The sequence below is a fragment of the Haliotis rufescens genome, unplaced genomic scaffold, assembly GCF_023055435.1.
Source record: "Haliotis rufescens isolate VD_foot unplaced genomic scaffold, xgHalRufe1.0.p SCAF_23, whole genome shotgun sequence".
NCBI classification, from domain to species: Eukaryota; Metazoa; Mollusca; class Gastropoda; order Lepetellida; family Haliotidae; genus Haliotis; species Haliotis rufescens.
The window spans coordinates 10,005,686-10,030,630 of record NW_025963924.1 but is presented as its reverse complement, the minus strand read 5'-3'; the positions used below and the strand labels follow the sequence as shown (position 1 = coordinate 10,030,630).

General features: G+C 42.3%; 2 protein-coding genes across 3 annotated transcripts in view; both read right to left on the bottom strand.

Annotated features, from left to right (window-relative positions):
- Nucleotides 1-15,108, bottom strand: part of LOC124133048 (universal stress protein in QAH/OAS sulfhydrylase 3'region-like) — a 54,609-nt gene extending 39,501 nt beyond the window's left edge. The window contains exon 1 of one of the 2 annotated variants that reach the window (XM_046497256.2): nucleotides 14,724-15,108. In XM_046497256.2, the coding sequence (XP_046353212.1) occupies nucleotides 14,724-14,796 (73 nt within the window). In that variant the 5' untranslated portion in view covers nucleotides 14,797-15,108. The remainder of the gene's footprint in view (nucleotides 1-14,723) is intronic. The other variant, XM_046497255.2, reaches the window with a different exon arrangement.
- Nucleotides 15,109-18,786: 3,678 nt separating this feature from the next.
- LOC124133136 lies at nucleotides 18,787-19,861 on the bottom strand. The gene is made up of 2 exons (XM_046497394.2): nucleotides 19,423-19,861; nucleotides 18,787-19,308 (listed from the first exon to the last, which is right to left on the bottom strand). Exons 1-2 carry the CDS (start codon nucleotides 19,758-19,760, stop codon nucleotides 19,119-19,121), a joined length of 528 nt encoding a protein of 175 aa, XP_046353350.2. The 5' UTR covers nucleotides 19,761-19,861; the 3' UTR covers nucleotides 18,787-19,118.
- Between the last annotated feature and the right edge of the window lie 5,084 nt (nucleotides 19,862-24,945).

Here is a 24,945-nt window from a genome sequence, read left to right as displayed (position 1 = left end):
AATAAAGGCCATAATTATCGATCAGATCGTCTTGACTGGACGCCGACATTTTGTTTGAAGCATATGAGAGATGTAATCTGATTGGTCAATAGGAGGGACATAGAAGGGACATAACTCGTAATCGCCACTGATGGCGCTACGATCAAGCCTGGAAATTCCCGCCTAGTTCGGTGAGGGTGAAAATTGGACTTATAAAGTCAGTAAACTCCCTTGCCTCGAGGAGATGTAATCTTGGTGAAATGTGTATTACTGGTATATGCTAAACTACATTCACTCACTTTATCCTGTTTATCCTCATAATGACAATATTGAGGATCAGATGGTTAAAATGACTTAGAAGCAAAATGGCTCTGGTGATCAACGAGCAAACGATGTTAAGCCATGACTGGCCGGTATCGATCTGTCATAACACGCAAATGTGAAGTATACTACAACGACCATATTACATCATTGAGACATCCACGATAAATCGCATAGACGCTGGGATTTCGTGGCGCTCTTCAGCTGTCAGTGAGTCATCTGCAGCTCCTGTCTTGAGTCAGCCCATGTATGTATTACACTCCGCGCTAGCTCAAGGAACCACTCCAACCTACACATGGCTTAAATATTTAAATTAAGGAACATGAATAGACCAGTTTATTTTTTTAGAGAAACTGCTGTTTAAACACCGCTTTTAAAAACTTTAAAGTTGAGTTTTAGCCTGTGTGTACATGGAATATCTTACGCTCTGAATCAACTATGGGAGTCGGTGTTAGTCAGTGAGTTGGGTTTAACGCCGTTGACAAACCTAAAAACATAATCGGGGCGAACCGGGATTCCAACCAACAATCATAGGCCCCTGTCGTGCCTAAAGGACGCAACTCTGGATATTGCAGCGCCTTAGACGACTGGTGCCACCCGTGTCTCAGAGTCAGATATTTTCCTTGTTATCATTTAGATAGGTTTAAATTCAACTTTTCCCAAATCTCAGACCAATAGAACCTCCACTAGTAATGACAGAAGATTTCTTTCTAACCACTATTTAAATGTTGCTTTCTCTTATGGATAAAATCGAAATCGGCGAAATGCTGACACGAAAGGACACTAGTGCAGCCAGCCAGAGGGGACCGTAGTCTCTGAAATCTCCTAAAAGATATCAGCCAACCATTCTCGCATGCCCAAACTGACGCCCCCAGTACACCATGGGTACAGGTGTGGAGCAGTTCCAGGTAGCGCTCTTAGCGTTAAGAATATCGTAGCTCCCAAACATTAACATTGACTTACAGTGGTAGTTATAAGACCGCCTTGTGGAACGAGCCGGGTTCACAAATAAGTATTAATCTCAAGTACCTGTGTAGAATTTAAACAAAGAGGACAGTTCCTCCTATATTGAGTTTAAGTCAGTGTGTGTTTACATGGACTGACTGACAAATAACATCGGCGTTCCATCGCTAATGTTTTCCACGAAGCTTAGAAACGCAGCTTCATTTGTCACACGTGGTAATCTGCTCGTGTCATCCTTCACTATGTTTTGAAAGCACAGAGTAACTCTCCAAGTCTCCCAGGCCATGTCAGTCCTCCACTGATGGGTTGTCTTGGCACTGATCAACGAGAGCTTGCAAGTTACAAATACTTTTCAGTTTTTACTCCCATCAAAGAGACGAACTGTCAAACGACTCGAGACATTAACGTAAGAAATAGCATTCCAAGTCTTCAAATACGTTCTAGGGCGATTTAGGTTGGAATGTATAACGTGATGTATACGCTCATCCGTCTATAAATAGCTGTACTGGACGTTAGCAGGACTCGTGGGAGCATGCATACCTCAAGAATGATCAAATGTTATTTGTCACGTTATGACATGATTTGAAACCGCTAATCATATCAGTTGACAGTATGTGTCATAGAAAACTAACATTGTAATGCTATTAATAGACAAATGCCTTGTCTCTGAAAATATATAATTAAGATACAAACAACTGTCTATAAATTGAAAAGGAGCCTCAGCGAAGGGGGAGATTCAGATTCTAAACCTCAGGAAAATCTAGACTTGCTTTATGTTGGTCTGTATCATAACAGTAAGGGTTCGGCTGAAGGGAAAATAATATGTTTCAGGGACTGTGGGACAGACTATGCTATAAAACATAATATCGTTCATCAAATAACTTGGCCCTACAAGATAATTGTGTCGGTTCACCAACCATTGTATTCTTGACGTCATACTATAGAAAAATATACTATTGTTCATGTAATTACATATGACATACTGCTGTTGACGTCATGGCATACAGGAAATAAACTGCGGGGGAAAAAGACGCCATACGCTAGAAAATTGGATTTGACCAATCGTTCTCAAACCGGTACCAGGCTGAAACAGTCGCCGAAACACTGCAAACTAACGGTCCAAATCACAATATGATCAAATACATCACCATCGCCTGACCATTTCTTGCTGTTGCTTGTTTCATATTTAGCCACCATCAAACATTGGTGCAAACTTTCTTTTTAACGGCAGTTTATGTTCATATATTACATACCAGTTCTAGTATTCGTATCACAATTGCGTGGATCGATGCTCATGATGTCAATCACTAGATTGTCTGGTCCACACCCGATTATTTACAGGCCGCCGTCATATCGCTGGAATATTGCTGAGTGCGGCGTTAAACAACAAACAAACAAAGAAACAAACTAGTATTCAATACTCTCTCTTACCCATGCATGTTATGTTCGTGTAGAACCCTCTAATACTCTCTTGTACTCATCATACCACCACTGTATTCCCCAAACTAGGTCAATGTGAAACTCAATTATACTTCTGGCGATAAGAAACCGCGTTATTCTTCCAAAAGATGAAGAATGGCACATCTCGAGAAGGGTAACGCTGGTAACGCCCTGACGTAACAAGTCCAGCAAGTGCTGAGATACGCCACAGTGACGGCGCCCCGATCCCCGCATCACTCAAAACAGCATCATGTAAAATTCATTGATGGATCTCTGAGCTGCACACAGACAGGCTAATTAGGCGGGGTAACTGCACGCTTGACGAGACGAGGAAGGTCTCTAATGTCCACCTCTGTAACACATTTCCATTAACCCTGTGACATTATTCAGCAATACAAGGGATCTTCAGGATAGATGGAAGAGTGAGATATTCATATCTGATATGCGAGCTTAGGGGCTTATGTCTGTTATTGGTCGGCCGACTTGGTTTGTAAACCTTTTGGGTCAGTATTCGGTTTTCTATGTTGTAGCTGCTTGTGTTCTAGCCTCTTGGTCTCAAACGTGTGCGAGTGAATATGACCTCGGCATGTAATTGTAACATGTTTTGCATGCATTTGACCAGGCATGACAAGGCAATTGGGGATAGGATAAATGGTTCAACACTGTTTGTTTGTTTGTTTAACGCCCGGCGCGCTCAGCAATATTCTAGCTGTATGACGTCTGTCTATAAATAATCGAGTCTGGACCAGACAATCCACGCAATTTGGAGACGATGCATCAACAAAGTGAGCGAGCCTGACCACCCGATCTCTTGTATATAGTACTAGCAGCATCTTTGCGACGTATATTGCAACGGATATCATCAAATTTGTGAGTGAGTGAGATGGGTTTCAACGGCGTTTTTAACAGTATTCCAGTTATATCCCGGCGTGTCAACTTAATGTGGGAGGAAAGCCCGGAGCGGTGTAGGTCTCAGACGTTTACCACTTTGATGTGCAAGGGTGTGGTGCTGACAAACTTAGAAAAATAACTTGGGTGAACCGGGATTCGAACCTACAATCATAGGTTTCTGGCGCGCCTAAGGGACGCAGATTTGCACATGGTAAGACAATGATGATAGGTTGGCCATAACTGAACAATATTGATCGCAAGTGAGTGAGTGTGGTTTTGCGCCGCTTTAAGCAAAATTCCAACAATATTAAGGCGGGGAAAACAAAAAATGGCCTTCAGACATTTTACCCATTTTGGGAATCGAACCTGGGCTTTCGGAGTGACGAGTGAATGCTTTAACCACTAATCTATCCTGCCACAATTTTGGCTTTCCTTCCACATGAAGCTGACATGCCGTGATATAACTGAAATACAGTCAGTGGCACTACACCGAACTCCCTGAACTAAACATAGCACTGAGAATGTGATAACCCACAGCTGGTTGAATTTGCTTATTCTAGCGTAGACCGGAGTGACAGCTATCGCGAGGTGCAGACTTCAGTGCTATCTACTTCCCTACTTCTCAAAAATACAAGTCAACGCCAGGGAATAATTAGTCTTGATCATCTGACGAAACAGATTCCACTGGGCGTAAAGCAAAATAGCGGTGAAAATGATATGAACGGATCAATGAAAATCAGTGATGACACCAGGTGTTCACGAAAAGGGTAGGCATGAAAGTATTGACGAGGACGATGAACAATACTCGTGTCTCAATCTGATTAGTGGATCTGGAGAAAGATTAACCACATCCCCTTCTATATTTTCACATACCCCAAATTTCTATGTATCTTTTGTCAATATCAGACATTGAAATAATTTTGATGCATATCCAAGATACCATGGACGCGTCCTGGTCAGTTGGTACCAGAAGCTATACGTCCATCCAGTGCTGGGTCAACTCACATGATACAAAGAGGTGAGGTGAAACTGGATTTAACATCGCGTCCAAGATTATTGCACTTATATAGCGACGTGCATGTGCGTGCGTGCGTACGTGCGTACGTGCGTGTTACTGCTTGTACTAGTCCCGACTAATGCCAATTTATAGTGCTAGCTCACTGAGATACCATGCTGCAGTTTAACATGAATACCCAACTCAGTATACTGACTCCGAGCCGACCAGTCCTTGTTTTAGCTCCTTTATGCCGAGCGACAGACAGGGTAACAACAACAAGTACCATCTTTTGACGTCTTTCGGTATGACGCGGACCCCGGACCTTCCGCTCTCCAGGCGGACGCCCTACCACTAAACCACGGTCTATGATGCAAAGAAACAGAGACAGCATTGGAAAGGCTGGTCACATAACTACTGCCATGGAGCAGTTAGATGTATTTTAATATGAGTATATCATTTGCAAACATAAATACACGTTTGTACCAAAATTTAAAAAAGGATGCCTTTTAATAAAGTGACTATTTTCTTTGAAAAAATATAGTTAGCGGTGTTGATGTTTTTGTCAGGTGTATATAATAATATATAAGGGCAAACAACAAGTAAGGTGGTGAACGATCTCTTCGTGCAGTGTTTGGTCGTGGAAGAGATGATAATGTTTGGCAACGAATACGTTTCCGTAATTGATTCCAATTGGAATGATAAGGCGATGACCTGTAGCTTCATCCAGGTTAAATACGAGAGCTGTCGTAGCTTACTCGTGCATTGTACATCAGCCAGGGCCAACAGGTTAAGTTGTCGGGGTGACCTTCAATCGAGTGCTGTGTCACGCTTTAGGGTTAAACCTAACGTCGACATTTCTAACCTTGCCAAGGTCACATACGTTGAGTGGGAATCTGGTTTGTAAAATTAGGCAGACACTCGTTTCTTTTGCGATACGATCATTACGTAAACGTGTCTGTGCATGTCTGTGTGCGCCCTGTTATCTTGAGGGTGGCGAGAAAAAGGTAGAGAAGGTAAGTAGGATTATGATATGGCAATAATTAAGTAAGGAAGTAGGAGATGTGGGTTTATGTTCAGTCTAAAAGAAAAGCCACCACGTCTGGACCTTCTGCTCTAGAGGTGCAGTCAGTCGGTGTATTTGTGTGAAGTGAATGCGGTCAGTCAGTGTATTTGTGTGAAGTGGATTATATAAATAAAAATTACACAGTTACTTCATTGCAATACGACCGCCTAGTGGAAGAACGTCCGCCCGGAGAGCGGAAGGTCCGGGGCTCAAAACCCCGGCCGCGTCATACTAACAGACGTTAAAAGATAGTACTTGTTGTTATACTGACTGGCGCTCGGCATGAAGGGGCTAAAACAAGGACCAGTCGGCTTGGGGCCAGTATACCTTGTCTGAGTTGGGTATTCATGTTAAACTGCGGCATGGTATCTCAGTGGGCTAGCACTTTAAACTAGCTCTTAGTCCGGCCTAGTACAAGCAGCCACACACGTGCATGCACGTCACTACATAAATGTAATAATATTGGACGCGACGCCGAACTCGCTTACGGTCGCAATAAATACATGTTTTTAGTTCTTTGGTTAATAGGTTACGCAACTTTATAAAGTAAAATCTCAATATAATACGACTGTAATAACCCGTGGTCTTATAAACAGGAGGAATAGCATGGATCACATCGTATCGAGAATGAATAACAAAGTGTCGCAGTGTACAGAGAACGAACGACATTGTAACGATAATTAATGTCACACGGTGACAATACAAAGAGTATATGGCGCCGGATTGTAAGCAATTAAGTCTGGACCAGTCAAACCAGTGATTAATATAATGAACAACGTCCCACGCCGTTGGGTTACGATGATCCCCAATCAATCGAGTCACCGAATTCAATCACCTAAAAGTTCAATCACCTCCAACGGCCAGCACAGGATGCTGGGGACCTATTCCAGTCCTGTACCCTCACGAGGTTGTATTGGGGAATTGGCAATAAGTGGTAAAATTTAAAAATAATGAATGACAAAGGGTGACATTTAATTTTTTTCCAAACCTTCTTCTGAATAAAGTGCCTCATTACTGTTTGTTTTTTGTTTAACGCCGCACTTAGCAATATTCCAGCTATATGACGGCAGTCTGTAAATAATCGAGTCTGGACCAGACAATCCAGTGATTGACATCATGAGCATCGATCCACGCAATAGGGATCGATGACATGCTTCAACCAAGTAAGCGAGCCTGACCACCCGATCCCGTTGGTCGCCTCTTACGACAAGCACAGTCGCCTTTTACGGCCAGCATGGGTTGCTGAAGACCTATTCTACCTCGGATCTTCACGGGTCTCATCATTACCGGAAGTGGGATGACGTACGACAGAACAAAGAAGATTCTTCATTTTGAGGAACGGAATCCTTGATCTTGAATGTAGGTTGCGGGTCTCATTACACACAGGCTTTATCAGGCACTCTGTGGATGATGTTAAATGTTACCCTTTCTACATCTATGAAAAAACGGTGCTTACTAATCAATATTATAATCCACACGGTTCAAAATAAACATCCATACAAAGCACCGGTGTATATTTCTACTGCTTTCTACGGAATTGTTTGCGTAAATATTTATGACGTCACAGCGTCAATTTGTTGACGTCATGTTGACCCTGTTAGCTTCGGGACATGGTTTTCAGAGGACAGTATTTCTTCACAACAGCTGCATTAGTTGTATGGATACAAAGAATATATTACATTCGTGTGTTTCAGATTTTACGAAAATGTATTCATGTTTTTCCCCCGCTCTACAAGCAACAAACATTTCCTTTTAATACAAGCAGTCACACACATACACACGCACGCACGCACGCACGCACGCACGCACGCACGCACGCAAACACACACATACACGCGATGACCTTTCTATAAATAATATAACAAATATGTTTTGTTTGCTTGTTGTTTTAAGCCGCAATCAGCAATGTTCCAGCCATAAGACAGTGGCATATAACTATGCACATCAGCGAGCCTGACCACCCGATCCCGTATGTCGCCTCATACGACAAGCATAGTCGCCTCTTACGACAAGCATAGTCGCCTCTTACGACAAGCATGGTCGCCTCTTACGACAAGCATGGGTTGCTGAAGACCTATTGAAACCCGGATCGTCATCACGGATAACATATATATGTACACATATGACGTCCGCGAAATTAACTTATTCTGACGTAGACATTCAACATCCAAATGACTGATAAACATATATGACACTTAGAATGTTTGTCGTCAGTACAGTACAAATGAAGCACAACGTCCACGCTTGTGTCATTCCTCTTTGAATGAACCTGGCGCTTTAGAAATGAAATTGGCAGAACACTTCGAAACTGTTTTATCTATGTTTTATAGAGCTTATCTGACGACGGATGTTTTGAATCAGTCTCCACTTCTGGATCATGTGCCACGCACACAACGGAGGTGTAAGTTTAGGACAATCTACCCTCTATGTTCTCGTGGTGGGTAGCATGTTCGCCGTCTATCTCCAGAGTGGTGAACCCAACGATCTCTGTTTTCCATTGCAACCAGAAACCGTTTTATCTCTTGACCTATACCGAATCCATCGTTAAGCAGATCGCAGCTACATGACTGGGCTGAGTGAGCTACGCGAGCGCCGCATGGGGCGGTGGCGGGAACAAATCCACATCAATACAGATAGGAGCTAAATGCATTTTATTGAGGCCTAGCCTTGAACTGGGACAAGGTTTATATTTTATAAAATCAATTTGAAGAGAACTGAATCCACTGTGTTAAGGCCCTCTAACATTGCACAAATGGACCGTAACTGAATTATATTTTTAACCGTGAAACATGGTAAAGTTAAACGTGTAAGACAAATGTCATGGTAAATCAGGTATAACTGTAATTTAACAGGGATTCTCCATTAAATATTTGCTGCTTATGCCGGGGAAGCAACTGGGTGCGGTGGGCGAGGATGAGGGTAGACGATGTAGGGATGAAGAAAAGACGATAGACGATGTAAGGATGAAGAGAAGACGATGTAGGGATGAAGAGAAGACAATGTAAGGATGAAGAGAAGACGATGTAGGCATTAAGAGAAGACGATGTAGGCATTAAGAGAAGACGATGTAGGGATGAAGAGAAGACGATGTAAGGATGAAGAGAAGACGATGTAGGGATGAAGAGAAGACGATGTAAGGATGAAGAGAAGACAATGTAAGGATGAAGAGAAGACGATGTAGGGATGAAGAGAAGAAGATGTAGGGATGAAGAGAAGACGATGTAAGGATGAAGAGAAGACGATGTAGAGATGAAGAGAAGACGATGTAAGGATGAAGAGAAGACGATGTAAGGATGAAGAGAAGACGATGTAAGGATGAAGAGAAGACGATGTAAGGATGAAGAGAAGACGATGTAAGGATGAAGAGAAGACGATGTAAGGATGAAGAGAAGACGATGTAGGGATGAAGAGAAGACGATGTAGGGATGAAGAGAAGACAATGTAGAGATGAAGAGAAGACGATGTAGGCATTAAGAGAAGACGATGTAGGGATGAAGAGAAGACGATGTAAGGATGAAGAGAAGACGATGTAGGGATGAAGAGAAGACGATGTAGGGATGAAGAGAAGACGATGTAGAGATGAAGAGAAGACGATGTAAGGATGAAGAGAAGACGATGTAGGGATGAAGAGAAGACGATGTAAGGATGAAGAGAAGACGATGTAAGGATGAAGAGAAGACAATGTAAGGATGAAGAGAAGACGATGTAGGGATGAAGAGAAGGCGATGTAAGGATGAAGAGAAGACAATGTAAGGATGAAGAGAAGACGATGTAAGGATGAAGAGAAGACGATGTAAGGATGAAGAGAAGACGATGTAGGGATGAAGAGAAGACGATGTAGGGGTGAAGAGAAGACGATGTAGGGGTGAAGAGAAGACGATGTAAGAATGAAGAGAAGACGATGTAAGGATGAAGAGAAGACGATGTAGGGATGAAGAGAAGACGATGTAGGGATGAAGAGAAGACGATGTAAGGATGAAGAGAAGACGATGTAAGGATGAAGAGAAGAAGATGTAGGGATGAAGAGAAGACGATGTAGGGATGAAGAGAAGACGATGGAAGGATGAAGAGAAGACGATGTAAGGATGAAGAGAAGAAGATGTAGGGATGAAGAGAAGACGATGTAAGGATGAAGAGAAGAGGTTGTAGGCATTAAGAGAAGACGATGTAGGGACGAAGAGAAGACGATGTAAGGATGAAGAGAAGTCGATGTAGGGATGAAGAGAAGACGATGTAGGGATGAAGAGAAGACGATGTAGGGATGAAGAGAAGACGATGTCAGGGTGAAGAGAAGACGATGTAGGGATGAAGAGAAGACGATGTAAGGATGAAGAGAAGACGATGTAAGGATGAAGAGAAGAAGATGTAAGGATGAAGAGAAGACGATGTAAGGATGAAGAGAAGACGATGTAGGCATAAAGAGAAGACGATGTAGGGGTGAAGAGAAGACGATGTAAGAATGAAGAGAAGACGATGTAAGGATGAAGAGAAGACGATGTAGGGATGAAGAGAAGACGATGTAGGGATGAAGAGAAGACGATGTAAGGATGAAGAGAAGACGATGTAAGGATTAAGAGAAGAAGATGTAGGGATGAAGAGAAGACGATGTAAGGATGAAGAGAAGACGATGGAAGGATGAAGAGAAGACGATGTAAGGATGAAGAGAAGAAGATGTAGGGATGAAGAGAAGACGATGTAAGGATGAAGAGAAGAGGTTGTAGGCATTAAGAGAAGACGATGTAGGGACGAAGAGAAGACGATGTAAGGATGAAGAGAAGTCGATGTAGGGATGAAGAGAAGACGATGTAGGGATGAAGAGAAGACGATGTAGGGATGAAGAGAAGACGATGTCAGGGTGAAGAGAAGACGATGTAGGGATGAAGAGAAGACGATGTAAGGATGAAGAGAAGACGATCTAAGGATGAAGAGAAGACGATGTAGGGGTGAAGAGAAGACGATGTAAGGATAAAGAGAAGAAGATGTAGGGATGAAGAGAAGACGATGTAAGGATGAAGAGAAGACGATGTAGGCATTAAGAGAAGACGATGTAGGGATGAAGAGAAGACGATGTAAGGATGAAGAGAAGACGATGTAGGGATGAAGAGAAGACGATGTAGGGATGCAGAGAAGACGATGTAGGGATGAAGAGAAGACGATGTAGAGATGAAGAGAAGACGATGTAGGGATGCAGAGAAGACGATGTAGGGATGAAGAGAAGACGATGTAGAGATGAAGAGAAGACGATGTAGGGATGAAGAGAAGACGATGTAGGGATGAAGAGAAGACGATGTAGGGATGAAGAGAAGACGATGTAAGGATGAAGAGAAGACGATGTAGGGTGAAGAGAAGACGATGTAAGGATGAAGAGAAGACGATGTAAGGATGAAGAGAAGACGATGTAAGGACGAAGAGAAGAATATGTAAGGATGAAGAAAAGACAATGTAAGGATGAAGTGAAGACGATGTAGGGATGAAGAGAAGACAATGTAAGGATGAAGAGAAGACGATGTAAGGATGAAGAGAAGACGATGTAAGGATGAAGAGAAGACGATGTAAGGATGAAGAGAAGACGATGGAAGGATGAAGAGAAGACGATGTAAGGATGAAGAGAAGACGATGTAGGGGTGAAGAGAAGACGATGTAAAGATGAAGAGAAGAAGATGTAGGGATGAAGAGAAGACGATGTAAGGATGAAGAGAAGACGATGTAGGGATGAAGAGAAGACGATGTAGGGATGAAGAGAAGACGATGTCAGGGTGAAGAGAAGACGATGTAGGGATGAAGAGAAGACGATGTAAGGATGAAGAGAAGACGATGGAAGGATGAAGAGAAGACGATGTAAGGATGAAGAGAAGACGATGTAGGGGTGAAGAGAAGACGATGTAAGGATGAAGAGAAGAAGATGTAGGGATGAAGAGAAGACGATGTAAGGATGAAGAGAAGACGATGTAGGGATGAAGAGAAGACGATGTAGGAATGAAGAGAAGACGATGTCAGGGTGAAGAGAAGACGATGTAAGGATGAAGAGAAGACGATGTAAGGATGAAGAGAAGACGATGTAAGGATGAAGAGAAGACGATGTAGGGATGAAGAGAAGACGATGTAAGGATGAAGAGAAGACGATGTAGGGATGAAGAGAAGACGATGTAAGGATGAAGAGAAGACGATGTAGGGATGAAGAGAAGACAATGTAAGGATGAAGAGAAGACAATGTAAGGATGAAGAGAAGACGATGTAGGGATGAAGAGAAGACGATGTAAGGATGAAGAGAAGACGATGTAGGGATGAAGAGAAGACGATGTAAGGATGAAGAGAAGACGATGTAGGGATGAAGAGAAGACAATGTAGAGATGAAGAGAAGACGATGTAGGGATGAAGAGAAGACGATGTAAGGATGAAGAGAAGACGATGTAAGGATGAAGAGAAGACGATGTAGAGATGAAGAGAAGACGATGTAGAGATGAAGAGAAGACGATGTAAGGATGAAGAGAAGACGATGTAAGGATGAAGAGAAGACGATGTAAGGATGAAGAAAAGACAATGTAAGGATGAAGAGAAGACGATGTAGGGATGAAGAGAAGACGATGTAAGGATGAAGAGAAGACGATGTAAGGATGAAGAGAAGACGATGTAGGGATGAAGAGAAGACGATGTAGGGATGAAGAGAAGACGATGTAAGGATGAAGAGAAGACGATGTAAGGATGAAGAGAAGACGATGTAGGCATTAAGGGAAGACGCTGTAAGGATAAGGAGAAGACGATGTCAGGATGAAGAGAAGACGATGTAGGGATGAAGAGAAGACGATGTAGGCATTAAGAGAAGACGCGGGTAAGGATGAGAAGAAGACGCTGTAAGGATGAAGAGAAGACGATGTCAGGATGAGAAGAAGACGATGTCAGGATGAGAAGAAGACGATGTAGGGATGAAGAGAAGACGATGTAAGGATGAGAAGAAGACATAGAGAGGGAGGATGAAAACCGTGGTGGGGGAGAATACATCAGGCACTTCAGTGCGTTGTGTATCGCGAAGATCAGTTTTACAACAAAGAGTAAGTAGACGCCTCCACTCCTAATGCTGGGAATCTGCGTTACCTCTCGTGCATGTGTGGGTATACTTATCTCGATACAGCATGGAAAGACATCTCGGCCTCAAATTTGTACCAACTTTCCCGAAGAATTAGAGGTTTCTATGCACGACTTCAACAGCAATAAACTCCAGTAGACCCAACCAGGCACTCGCCCATAATGTTCCACGCCAGCACGTGTCATGTCATCACGACATTAAGCTCCTGCTTAACACGGCCTGAATTCGCGGATCTACATAATCTGTGCAGTTGATAACAACAGCTGTTTCATAATTTAGGATTTTACATTTCTTCTACATCCGAAGACGAATTTTGTGGGACAACAAATATATGACTTATATTATTATATTAATATCTAAGCAGTTGTAGGACATTCGCCATCTTCAGTAAATAAATAGCACAGTGTTGCCTCAATGTAACACCTGGCAGAGGAAGGCGGTATGTTGGTGGGGAGACACGTACAGCGAACACTCACTGCAGAGCAGAGGATCCGAACATAGGTTTGTATCTACAATTCGACATGCAGAGTTGCGTCCCTTAGGCGTGCCAGGATTCTGTGATCGTGGTTTCGAATCCCATTCACTCTCAATATCACCCTCTGTCAGTACAACATCCGTGCTCGTGGGATTCACATGTGGTACATGTCTCAGAGCTTCGTCTTACATTAAGCTGTTACAGCGGAAATACAGTTCAGAATACTCCAACCCACTTTCGGAGTTTTATCTCCTATCTCCTTAGTTAAGACTCCTACGCTGCTATTGGATACTGAGGACCTATTCTGCCCTAGAATCATAAACACTGAATCAAAAACCGCGGGAGACTGAAGAGTGAAGCTTGACAGTATTAACACATATTCCAGTATCATCAGAACACCGAGTATAAACAGGAAGTACTTCGTTCCCCGCCTGGTACTCACTGCTCGTTGTACAACTCGCCTCCTTGGTCTAGTGGTAGAGCGTCCGCCCAGAGAGCGTCATGCCAAAACACGTTACAAGATGGTACTTGTTGTTACTGTGCCTGACGCTCGGCATAAGGGGCTAAACAAGGACTAGCTAAACAAGCTCGTATAATGTGTCTGCGTGGGGTATTCATGTTAAAACTTCGGAGTGGTATCTCAGTGGACCAGCATTATAAATCGGCATCAGTCCGGACTAGCACAAGCACAGAGACACACAGCGAAACACACACCACATACACACACACACACACACACATACACACACACGTGCATGCACGTCGCTATATAAGTGCAGTAATCTTTGACGCGAAGTTAACCCCATTTCACCACCCCCACCCCCACCCCCACCCCACCCCCACCACCTCCACAAGAGGCGGCATGTAATTAGAGAAAAGTTTATACAGTATCGATCATTACGTTCCCGAGTTCTCATAATCAACTGCACCTGCGTTGAATGGTACTTACTGTCAGACCGACATAACTGTGGACTTCAATAGACAAAATCGTGTTTGTGACAAAACCTATGACGTATATTAGCAGATGTGCTTTTATCATTCTCGCTATCAAATTTTGTAGTATCGATAACGTGGCATCTTCGTCACCATTTTCAATGCAATACTCCTCAGCTTGCCTGATTTTTGAAAAACAGACAGTCTGTCAGTTAGCAATAACTATGTAATTCTCAAACAATATTCACAAACAACCTTAACAATATGAATTGTTCTTACATTCATTGACATATCGCAGGGTGTGAAAGCAGAGAGGTGCTTACGTTTAGTATCATATCATTTGACAGTGTACTTCCTCGTACAAATCTAAGTAAGTCCAATGGTGCATTGAGTTTACATGGAGTTCGCATGTATTCGCCTGGGGGCTAGAAATATTTCCAAGGGGCGATGTTAAAAGTTAATAACCGCAGAGCCAAAGCTGTATGTACCTTAACGTTTTGGATTTGTAATTCATCAGAACAACAGTCTTAAATGAATCATCTTGTGTTTGTGTATCCGATATTACGAAGATACTCACATTGGAAGGCGTTATCCGCGTGTGCACTCTCATCCACTGCTAGGGCCACGATCCTTTTGCCTGCTTCCGCCATAGCTCTGTTCACTCCCTCTGTGCCTCTCGCTTCCTCGACAGCGTTCTGAAAATAGCCTCGATACCGCGCGAATATAGATTTCTTCTCATGAATAAATAGCAGCTGATCACAACAACGGTCAACCACGGTGCTTGCATTCTGACCATTGGCTCCTCAACCAAAATGCTTATTGTTGATTGATTCGATTTGGGTGCTCTCTATGAGGTCCGCGCTGATGGTGTTTCCTCTGCAGTCTGCGTGGTAGGGTTGAGATCGTAAACATGTTGACGGCACAATACACAATGAACATGTCCTTCTGATAATAAGATGGATTGGAGGCTGTTTGGATTGATCTTCACAACTTTCCACAACAATTACCATGAATGAGTTTAATCCTGTTGGCAGACGAGAGTGTTTGGTTGTCGGGGTGAAGTTGATGACATGGGAACGACTAATTAGATTTGGTGCAACGATATAAAATATTTAGAACACAGGTTGTAAACGATTTGCAAAGAGACACCAGCCTTGACACGAAACGTTCTTTATTTTATATACTTGGTTGTTGTTTTTTTAAGTTATAATGGGAAACAGTTGTCAGATAATAAGTGTGGATCAATTTATGGTTACAGCTTAAGAAGTAGCGTCCCCACTTCAAGAAAACGATAAAGCTATTTCTAATGGTGCCATGGCAATAGAATTATCAAGTTTCTGAATGCGAATCTCTGCGCTGTATTGCTGGTGTCATCGATTGACGGGAGAGACTGTTGTTTTTGTAGGTTTGCGATCGAATTTTAATCATGGTTTTCTAGAAGCAGCATATTTCTAAATGCTCCTTTTCGCGTCATTTTTTAATAGAAATTTTTGTGATGAGATAGTTTAGGCCAGAGGCAGTATAACTGGATGCCTTTACTTTACAGTATGCCATCGGCAAGAAAGCGCTTGGTGAGGACATTAACAGTTTACTGGATTTCTGTTTTTATCTTGAATAAGTGAATGAATTGGGTTTTACGCCGCTTTTAGGAAATTGAATATTCCAGCAATATCCGAAGACGGCGGGTTCACACATTGGGGAATCGAACCCAGACCTTTGGCGTGACGAATGAGTGTTATAAATACAAGGCTATTCCACAATCCCATATAATAATGAATAGCGTGTGCCTGAGGGAATTTGGTCTAGCGCCGTTTTGAACAGCATGACAGTTAAATCAAGGTGTCACAGGACGCCATATTGTATAGACGTTACTACTTCTGTAAAAAAAAACAGGGCATGGGGCAATGAATAAGGGTCATTGTCAGAGAAATATGGGATCCTGAATTAAAACGTGAAGATTGGTGTTTATTGAATTAAAATGATGTATGAAATCATTTTCATTATTTGAAATGAACTTGAATCTGAGGCAATGGCTTTATGTATATCCAGTACTAGATATTGTTATGAGTGACCGCCTCCGTGGTCAAATGGTAGAGCGTCCGCCCGGAGAGCGGAAGGTCCGGGGTTCGATACCCGGCCGTTTTAAGTTGGTACTTCTTGTTACCCTACTTGGTGCTCGGCATTAATCAAGGGGCTAAAACAAGGACTGGTCGGCTCGGAGTCAGTATGCTGTGTCTGAGTGGGGTATTCGTGTTAAACTGTGGCATGGTACCTCAGCACTATAAATCGGCATTAGTCCGGACGAGTACAAGCAGCCACACGTGCACACGTGCATGCACGTCGCTATTTAAGTGCAATAATTGTGAACGCGACGTTAAACCCCTTTTCACCTCACCTATCGTGAGAGGATGTTGTTATGCTCCAGCATTACTAAAGACATAATCACTACCATCTGTTGCGTACATCAAACCTGAACCAGGGCGACAAACTGGTGATCGAAAAAGTGAGCAAAGATCCATACTATCGAGAATAAACAATCACATGACCCACTATTGAAAATAGTGAGTGTGTAACCTGCGTTGTGAACATTTTAAACAGTATCTCAGTGATATCAGAGCCGCATTAAAGATCTCTCAGATCACTTGATTGTCTTGTTTGATTAAGGTCGACGTCGAGTACTACTGCTGTGCCGCGTCAGGCAACAAACAAACATTTACTTTTTTAAGCAAATTGTGTGCGTGGAGGATGCTACCGGTAGGACAGGGCGTGCTTTTCGCGAACACCTGGTGTCATCACTGATTTTCAATGTTCCATTTACATAATTTACACCGTTTTTTGGTCTTTTACGCCCAGTGGCATCTGTTTCGGCGTATAACCGAGACTGGGTATTTTCTGGCGTTGACGTTTTATTCTTCGGGGAAACCTACGAGTAAAGATATGGAACTAATATACCAAGGATCATAACCGAGTAAATCTCAGATTCGAACCCACGATATAATGTGAAGAATTTGCCGCAGCAAGTATTATTCTTCACCAGTGCGACAGCAGCGTTTCTGTAAGTTTCAGAATAGTATCGATAACAGGTTTTATTGATGAAGACGTTTTTAACGTCAATACATCTGGAACTAAACAGAAAGCACGAGACACATTACTATTCCTAACCCACCTTAAATACCATCAGCCAAGGTGACAGGCAGACATCTGTTCCGAAAGCCTGTGGCTTCCCGGGGCAAGGGAGGTGACTGACTATAAAAGTGGAAACTGGACTTTTTACAGTCAGTTAACTCCCTTTCCTCGAGAAGATGGAACGTCTGTCCCAGTACACAAGCGCTTAAACTACCTCAAGTCCAATGGAAATGTGTTAAATGTGTTAGCACAGCTTTTGCTTTGTACAGATGTGCCCTGGTAAAGGCTTCTAAACGACCCCAATTTGGAGGGTTGCACGATAGCTTAAATAACAATTACGATATTGTCTGTATCGTACGCGTTGTGCTTATCGCTATTTTTAAAAAAACAAAAAACAACAACACAAAAAACAACCTCCCCGCCCTATTTTGGGAAAGGCTAAATTAAAAAAACACTTTTTGGGCCTACACACTAACCTAAGTCCCGTTAAAACATCAACAACACCTTATTTAGGTCATCACTCATCGTGAGGTGAGGTGAAATGGGATTTAACGTCGCGTCCAAGATTATTGCACTTATACAGCGATGTGCGTGCGTGTGTGTGTGGCTGCTTGTACTAGTCCGGACTGATGCCGGGTTTATAGTGCTAGCCATCTGAGATACCATGCCGTAGTTTAACATGAATACCCCACTCAGACACAGTATACTGACTCCGAGCCGACCAGTCCTTCTTTTAGACCCTTAATGCCGAGCGACAGACAGGGTAACAACAAGTACCATCTTTTAACGTTTTTTGGTATGACGCGGCCGGGGATCAAACCCCGGACCTTCCGCTCTCCGGGCGGACGCTCTACCACGAGACCACGGAGGCGGTCCTTACTCATCATGAGGTTAGATGTGTGGCAAATGTGTTTTACTTGCCACGCCAAATATTGCCCATCCCTGCTGTGACGTCCTTGTCAAGCCTTAAATCACTGTCGCCTTGAAATGATGACGGACAACGGTGTACCACAAGACCTCACTCATCCCTCACTGTCAAGTGGACCATCTCCGTGGTCTGGTGGATGAAGCGTCTGCCCAGAGAGCAGAAGGTTGAGGATGGGAGATATCGGCTGTATCATACGTAAAGATGCTAGAGATGGTACTTGTTGTTTCCCTGCATGGTTATTAAAAACCTTATGTATTGAAAGGTGTATAGGTTTTGCTTGGTACATAAACTCCTTTCCTTGGGTAAATTTATGACTAATGATCCGGAAATGAACCCAGCCTTCATTTCCACATATCTTGTCTGAAACGATGTCCAGCCTTCAGGCACAGCCACAGTACATTTTATAACAATAAATGTCAAACTAATGAAACAAGATTATTAAATCATAAACAAGGTATGAATTACGTAAACCATTTTATTACAAACTTAAAGAATACAAACATTACTTATATATATATATATATATATATATATATATATATATATATATATATATATGAAGGATACATAACTGGCATATATAAACTATACATAACTGGTATATATATATATAAACTATACATAACTGGCATATAGAAAGTAGTACACATAATTCCTAATGTTCATGTATGATTGCCCTACGCTCATTGCAGACTAACAATTAGACAAAAACTAAAGGATTTTCAAATTATCAACACTGCAAGCGTATGAACTGTATTCATTATGTTGCATCTTCTGGCTTCCTGTTTCGCTTGGCCTGTTGCTTTTATTTTGTTCCTTTTTCCTTTTGTTCTTTTTTTCAGTTAATGTTCTTGATATTCTTTTATCATTCGCTGTTGTTTACATCCTACCAACCATCATCAACTCGCTCCACTCAGTCTACTTCTTTGCTGGCTTCTTCCTCCTCCCCGCCCGCTCTTCCTCCAGCCTCTCCAGTTTCTCCTCCCTCATCTGGAGCTGATGTTCCGCCTTCATTTTCTTGATGAATTGGCGACGTTTCTTCTCGTCCTTGACAGCTTTATGCTTTATCTCTCTGTCCAGTTGTTTCCTCTGGACTTTCTCCACGAACCTGTATAAAAAAAGACACGCAATATAAAATTAGTTCAGTATGAAATCAATACAAAGGCATGTTTAGTAATTCAAACGGTTTAAGTGTTTGGACTCTTCTTCCTAGAGATTTTACCTGTCAAGTCGGAACAGATCAGCCTTCTGTCTCCTCCTCTCAGCTGTGTAGAAGCATCGCACTGGGATTTGCTCCAGACGTCGGGGAGCTTTGCCACGGGGAACAACCTCCTCCACGACAGGGACAGAGAAGGCCACTCCTCCGCTGGACTGACGGTCGGGGACCAAACCCTCATCTCGTAGCTGTTGAAGAATCTGCGCCTCTGACAGGCGGGGTGTTGGCGGTGTCACCTGACACTTGGCGTAGTACAGCTCGTGAGGACAGTTGATCTTGCCCGTCAGAGCCTCCTCGGGAGATGTCTGCTTGAAAGGCTTAACCTTGGTCTGTTTGCATCCCATTTTAGACAGAGATATTTGGCATCTATGATGAAAAACACGGCCAGTCTCCACGATTATGGCGAGACAATTACGTGACGACACAATTACATGACGTCATAATGTAGTGACGTCACTGAGTAGCCCATTCCCACTCAAGCTCCTCGCAGCGATATCCCGTTCGTGGAGCTCTCTATACTAAAGATTTACGACTGACCTGATTTCCCAGATGATTTACCTATTTGTGTGTTTGATCAGATTGGTTGGAGGTTGCAGACGAACGGAAAATCAACCAACGTCTCCCTTACATTCTTACCATATCAAATACATGATAGTTGTAATGAAACAATAACTCAAATTGACAATGAAAGAAAGTAATTTGGCAGGGGTAGGAGTATTTGGCGTCATGGCAGTCATCACTTGTTTGTAAACATAACGGTCAGTCCGTTGCGAGTTCATCTCCAAGCTTGGTTGTTGTCACCTATTCATGTTTAGCCATTAGCTCTCGACCCGTGAAGATCCGAGGTAGAATAGGTCTTCAGCAACCCATGCTGGCCGTAAAAGGCGACTAACGGGATCGGGTGGTCAGGCTCGCTGACTTGGTTGATGCATGCCATCGATCTTAATTGCGTGGATCGATGCTCATGATGTCAATCACTGGATTGTCTGGTCCAGACTCGATTATTTACAGACCGCCGTCATATAGCTTGAATATTGCTGAGTGCGGCGTTAAACAACAAACCAACCAAGCAACCATTAGCTCTTGGCTCCATTCCACAAAAGGGACCTAAGTGCTGCGATTGTTGTGTCTATGGCAGCTACGATCGTCTTATCGCTAAGATTGCTTTGTGGAAAAAGACCAACTTCCCAATCTATTTTGTGAGTGAGTGAGTTGGGTTTACGCCGCTTTTAACAGTATTCCAGTTATATCACGGCGTGTCAGCTTAATGTGGGAGGAAAGCCCGAAGTGATGCAGGTATCAGACGTTTACCACTTCGGTGAAACCCACGAGCACGGGTATGGTGCTGACAAACCTAGAAACATAATCGGGGCGAACCAGGATTCGAACCCACGACCATAGGTTTCTGGCGTGTCTAAGGGACACATCTCTGCACAGCGAATCGCGGCACCTTAGACGACTGGGCCACCCGTGCCCCCCTATTTTGTGAATGAAGCATACTAATGTTAAGTAATATCAACATTATAATTTCAATCCATGAGTCATAAACTTTACACAACTTTAGAATATTTGCATATTCTCTAAAACAACTGTTTTACATATTATGGCAGTTTATCACTGTTGGGGATTATCAACGGTGACTTGTGCATAATTTCATCTCCTGTATTCTAGCCATGCAACATTTTAGTACAGATGTACCTTTATCACTAACTGGCAAACTTGTTTTTAATTTAATCTAGTCTTGTATAAACACAAAATTACTGCAGATCATGTGAAGAAACAAGAACTGGTCAGCTCGGAGTCAGTATACTGTGTGGGGTAGACATGTTAAACTGCGGCATGATGTCTCATTATCTATGAAACCGGCATTAGTCCGCGGGCCGGAAGGTCGGTGGTTCAGTATCCATCCGCGTCATACAGAAAGACGGTAAAGATGCACTTCTTGTTACCCTGCCTGGTGCTCGGCATCAAGGGATAAAACAAGGACTGGTCGACACGGTGTCAGTATAATGTACCTAATACCCTGTTCACATGCACAACATTTAATAACGTAAGTTATATTACACAAAACAAAACAGGTTGTTTTCCAGTCAAATGCACCGAAAACTTTCGCGTGAAGCAACATGCGTTTGATTTAATTTGTACACAAAGTTTTGACTCCTTGAAACCAAAAGAAAACACCGTCCGCTCAACTCTCTATATACGCATAAATTTTGGCAACTGTTGACAATTTGTTTGGTGTTGGCAAAAGAACAGATATTAATTATATCATCCTCTTACGTTGACATAAACGTTCACTTTGCAACATATACACACAGTGGAAATGTACATTTACATTTGCAACTGCTCCAGATACGATGCAAATTTGCTCTTGCTGTTAATATACACACGTAAGTAAACGCGGGTTTCTCTTGACAAGTATACTCACGTATGTATTTCTACACACGTATGCACATATACACACATACGTATAGAGGCGAATGTGAACGGGGTATAAGTTGATTTATCCATGTTAAACTGTTAAACTTATTTCAGAGGGTTAACACTATAAAACCGGAATAAGTCGGACACACACACATGAATGCACGTCACTAGAGATGGGAAGCAATATTGAACACAGCGTTTACCATTTCATCCCATCCTCACTGAGGTGAGCTATAACACAATAACCAACACTGTTACAAGCAATTAATTACTTTATTGAATGTTTCAAAATCAGTTTGAAGTCATCCTGGAAATGGTAATCACAGGCTGAAGCAAATACATAACCAGACATACAAGGAAACCATATAGAGTCTCTTCGTCCATAATGTAACACTGCTATTGTTCATTGTATATTTATAAAATACACTTAAAATATCACATGTAACCTATACTAATTTATTCACAGTGTCAGGAATCACAATAGCCTTAGGAACTGGTCAATTGAGATCCTTGGATTTAAAAAGAGACAATTTTTCCAGAATAAACACGAAATTGTTTGCTGTACATCTTGCATGTCCTGAAACAAATGTGGTAAAAATACATGTTATTAAAATGAAACAAATATCCTGTCTCTAACAAAATATCTCAGCCTATCCCCGACAGGAATAGCAAACGGTAGGTCCCTTACTTTTGTCAACCACACAGACAGGTCTTGGTTACACAGTGGATTGAACACTTTACTGACGAACCCATCTGGCATTCAAAAAAGAATTCAGATTCTTGGATTTTTATCCCGACTTTAAAATTCTAAATCCTACAATGAATAAATGGGAAAACAGATCGTGGGATGAGTAAGTTCTGAAATACATTTTTTCTCATTTGAGCATCTCTGTATTCTGTCTGTATGAGAAACAGGTGGAGATTGGCGATAATCAATCCGTGTGACTGTGAGATTTACTATATATAGAATCAAGGGGAGTTCACTCTAATAGAAGCAGGAAGACGGCAGTTGTCTCCCTGCACACCAGTATAATGCAGCTGAGGCCTCTTATTTTTTATTAGCTGGTTTACAACACAGACCAACGTGTTTGATGCGCTAATGTACTGAAATGCTTGTCATATGTTTGAAAAACCTTCCCTGTGTCCTTGAACATATTTTTCATGACCGACTTGAAAAGACAAAATGCAAAAGCACATTATATACCATTCTACCATGAATTTGGAATTTACTCGATTCTGATTGGTCAATCAGAGGCTATTAAATCACAATAAACCCCCTTTGATTGAAACAGCTGGTTTGACGGCCGCATCACCGCGGGCCAGCCATGACCACTGGGTTAAACAAACTCAAGAAAAATCAGGTCCTGACATTTGAACTTTTTATCTGTACAATCAATACAGCCAATGACAACAGCAGGGTGGGAGGGTGGCTTGTGGACCTGTCAATTGAGTGTTCGTTGCTGCTTGTTCACTTCTGATTTTCTAACTTAAAGTTTGCCCTTTCTATTACTTCCGAAGACGATTTCAGAGCAGCAAACAAATCTGTGATTGATATCTAAAAATGGGAGACAGCTGATCCTTTACACACAATTCACTGATGTCAACAGCTATGGCGCATGTGTCGAGTCAACGAGCATGAACTCCATGTGCACACGTCACACTCACTGCCCACCGTCACATTGGAAATGGTGTCTTCCAACCATGCTGTCCCAACACTCAGTTTTTTAACAGATTTTTATTAAGTTTGTTTGGCAGTCAGAGATCAACAACATACAAGCAATGAATTTATTTGTAAAGAAATAGGGAATATGTACAATGACAATGATCTCATCAATTGTCAACACAATTACAAAGAATAAATCAAACTGAATACATTTCCTGTGCCTCGTGAAGAGACAAAACACCAAATATACATCAGCAAATTCTTTCTACACAATTTACACTTGACATCGAAACAGAAACAATATATCTTACAGCCGACTCTTACACAATGGAAAGAGGATCACATTGACCATTTGGGGACCTTAGGCCCTCTTCAGTAAACAACCAGTGACTAATCGTTTTCTGTTGTGTGAGAGTGTTTTCACTTAACAGAATCTGTGAGTTGGGTTTAACACCACTTTCAACAGTATTTGAGTTACTTGGCGTGTCAGCTTAATGTGGGAGGAAAGCCCTAAGTGATGTGATCTCAGACATTTACCACTTTGGTGAAACCCACTAACACGAGTTCGGTGCTGATAAACCTAGAAACATCTGTAGGGCGAACCAAGATTTGAACGTACAATCATAGGTTTCTGGGGGGCCAAAGGGATGCAGCTCTATACAGCGATATGCACCTTAGACGACTGGGCCACTCTAAAGAGAATGAGCCATCATCATAATCATACTTTTGAAATAGTTCAGGCAAGTTTCCATTTTTATCTACAATAATAAAAAGTTTAATGATGAAGTGTGTTAGTTGTTTGCGAGCTTGTTATGAGTCAACATCGAACACAGCTATATTCCAGCTATATATTAACAACTCTCTGTACATAATCGCAACTGGACCAGACAATTCAGCAATTGATATTATGAGCAATGATCCATTCTGTCGAGGTAAGGCATGTCACCGGTCCTGACCACCGATACATCTGTAACTTCTTGTGACAAGCACTAAGGACCCACTCTAACTCGGACGCCCCGTGCCTCAATACTAATTCACCCTGGTTACAATAATATCACAGCCGGTTACAACAATATGCACATCCAAACATTGTGAAACTGTGGGGACTTGAACCCGGTGTTAGCCCGGGAGAGGGAACACAGTGACCATTAGGCCATACACCACATCTCAAGTGTTTAAAAAAGCTACTGGCAGACAGCCTGAGTGGAGAGTGTAAGATTGACAATGACTGAACAGTCAACGCCATCTGGCTTCTGTAACTCTGTGTCACCTATCAATTTCTACAAAATGTGGTAACTATTTTTACACAGAACTAAACATACAATCCTTTCTACAAAATGAGGTACCGTATTCGACGTAATAAGCGCCCAGGGCGCTCTCAAAATTAGAAATAGGGGGCTCTTATTAGAATGTTATTTTGTCGGGGAAAAACAGAGTTTCCG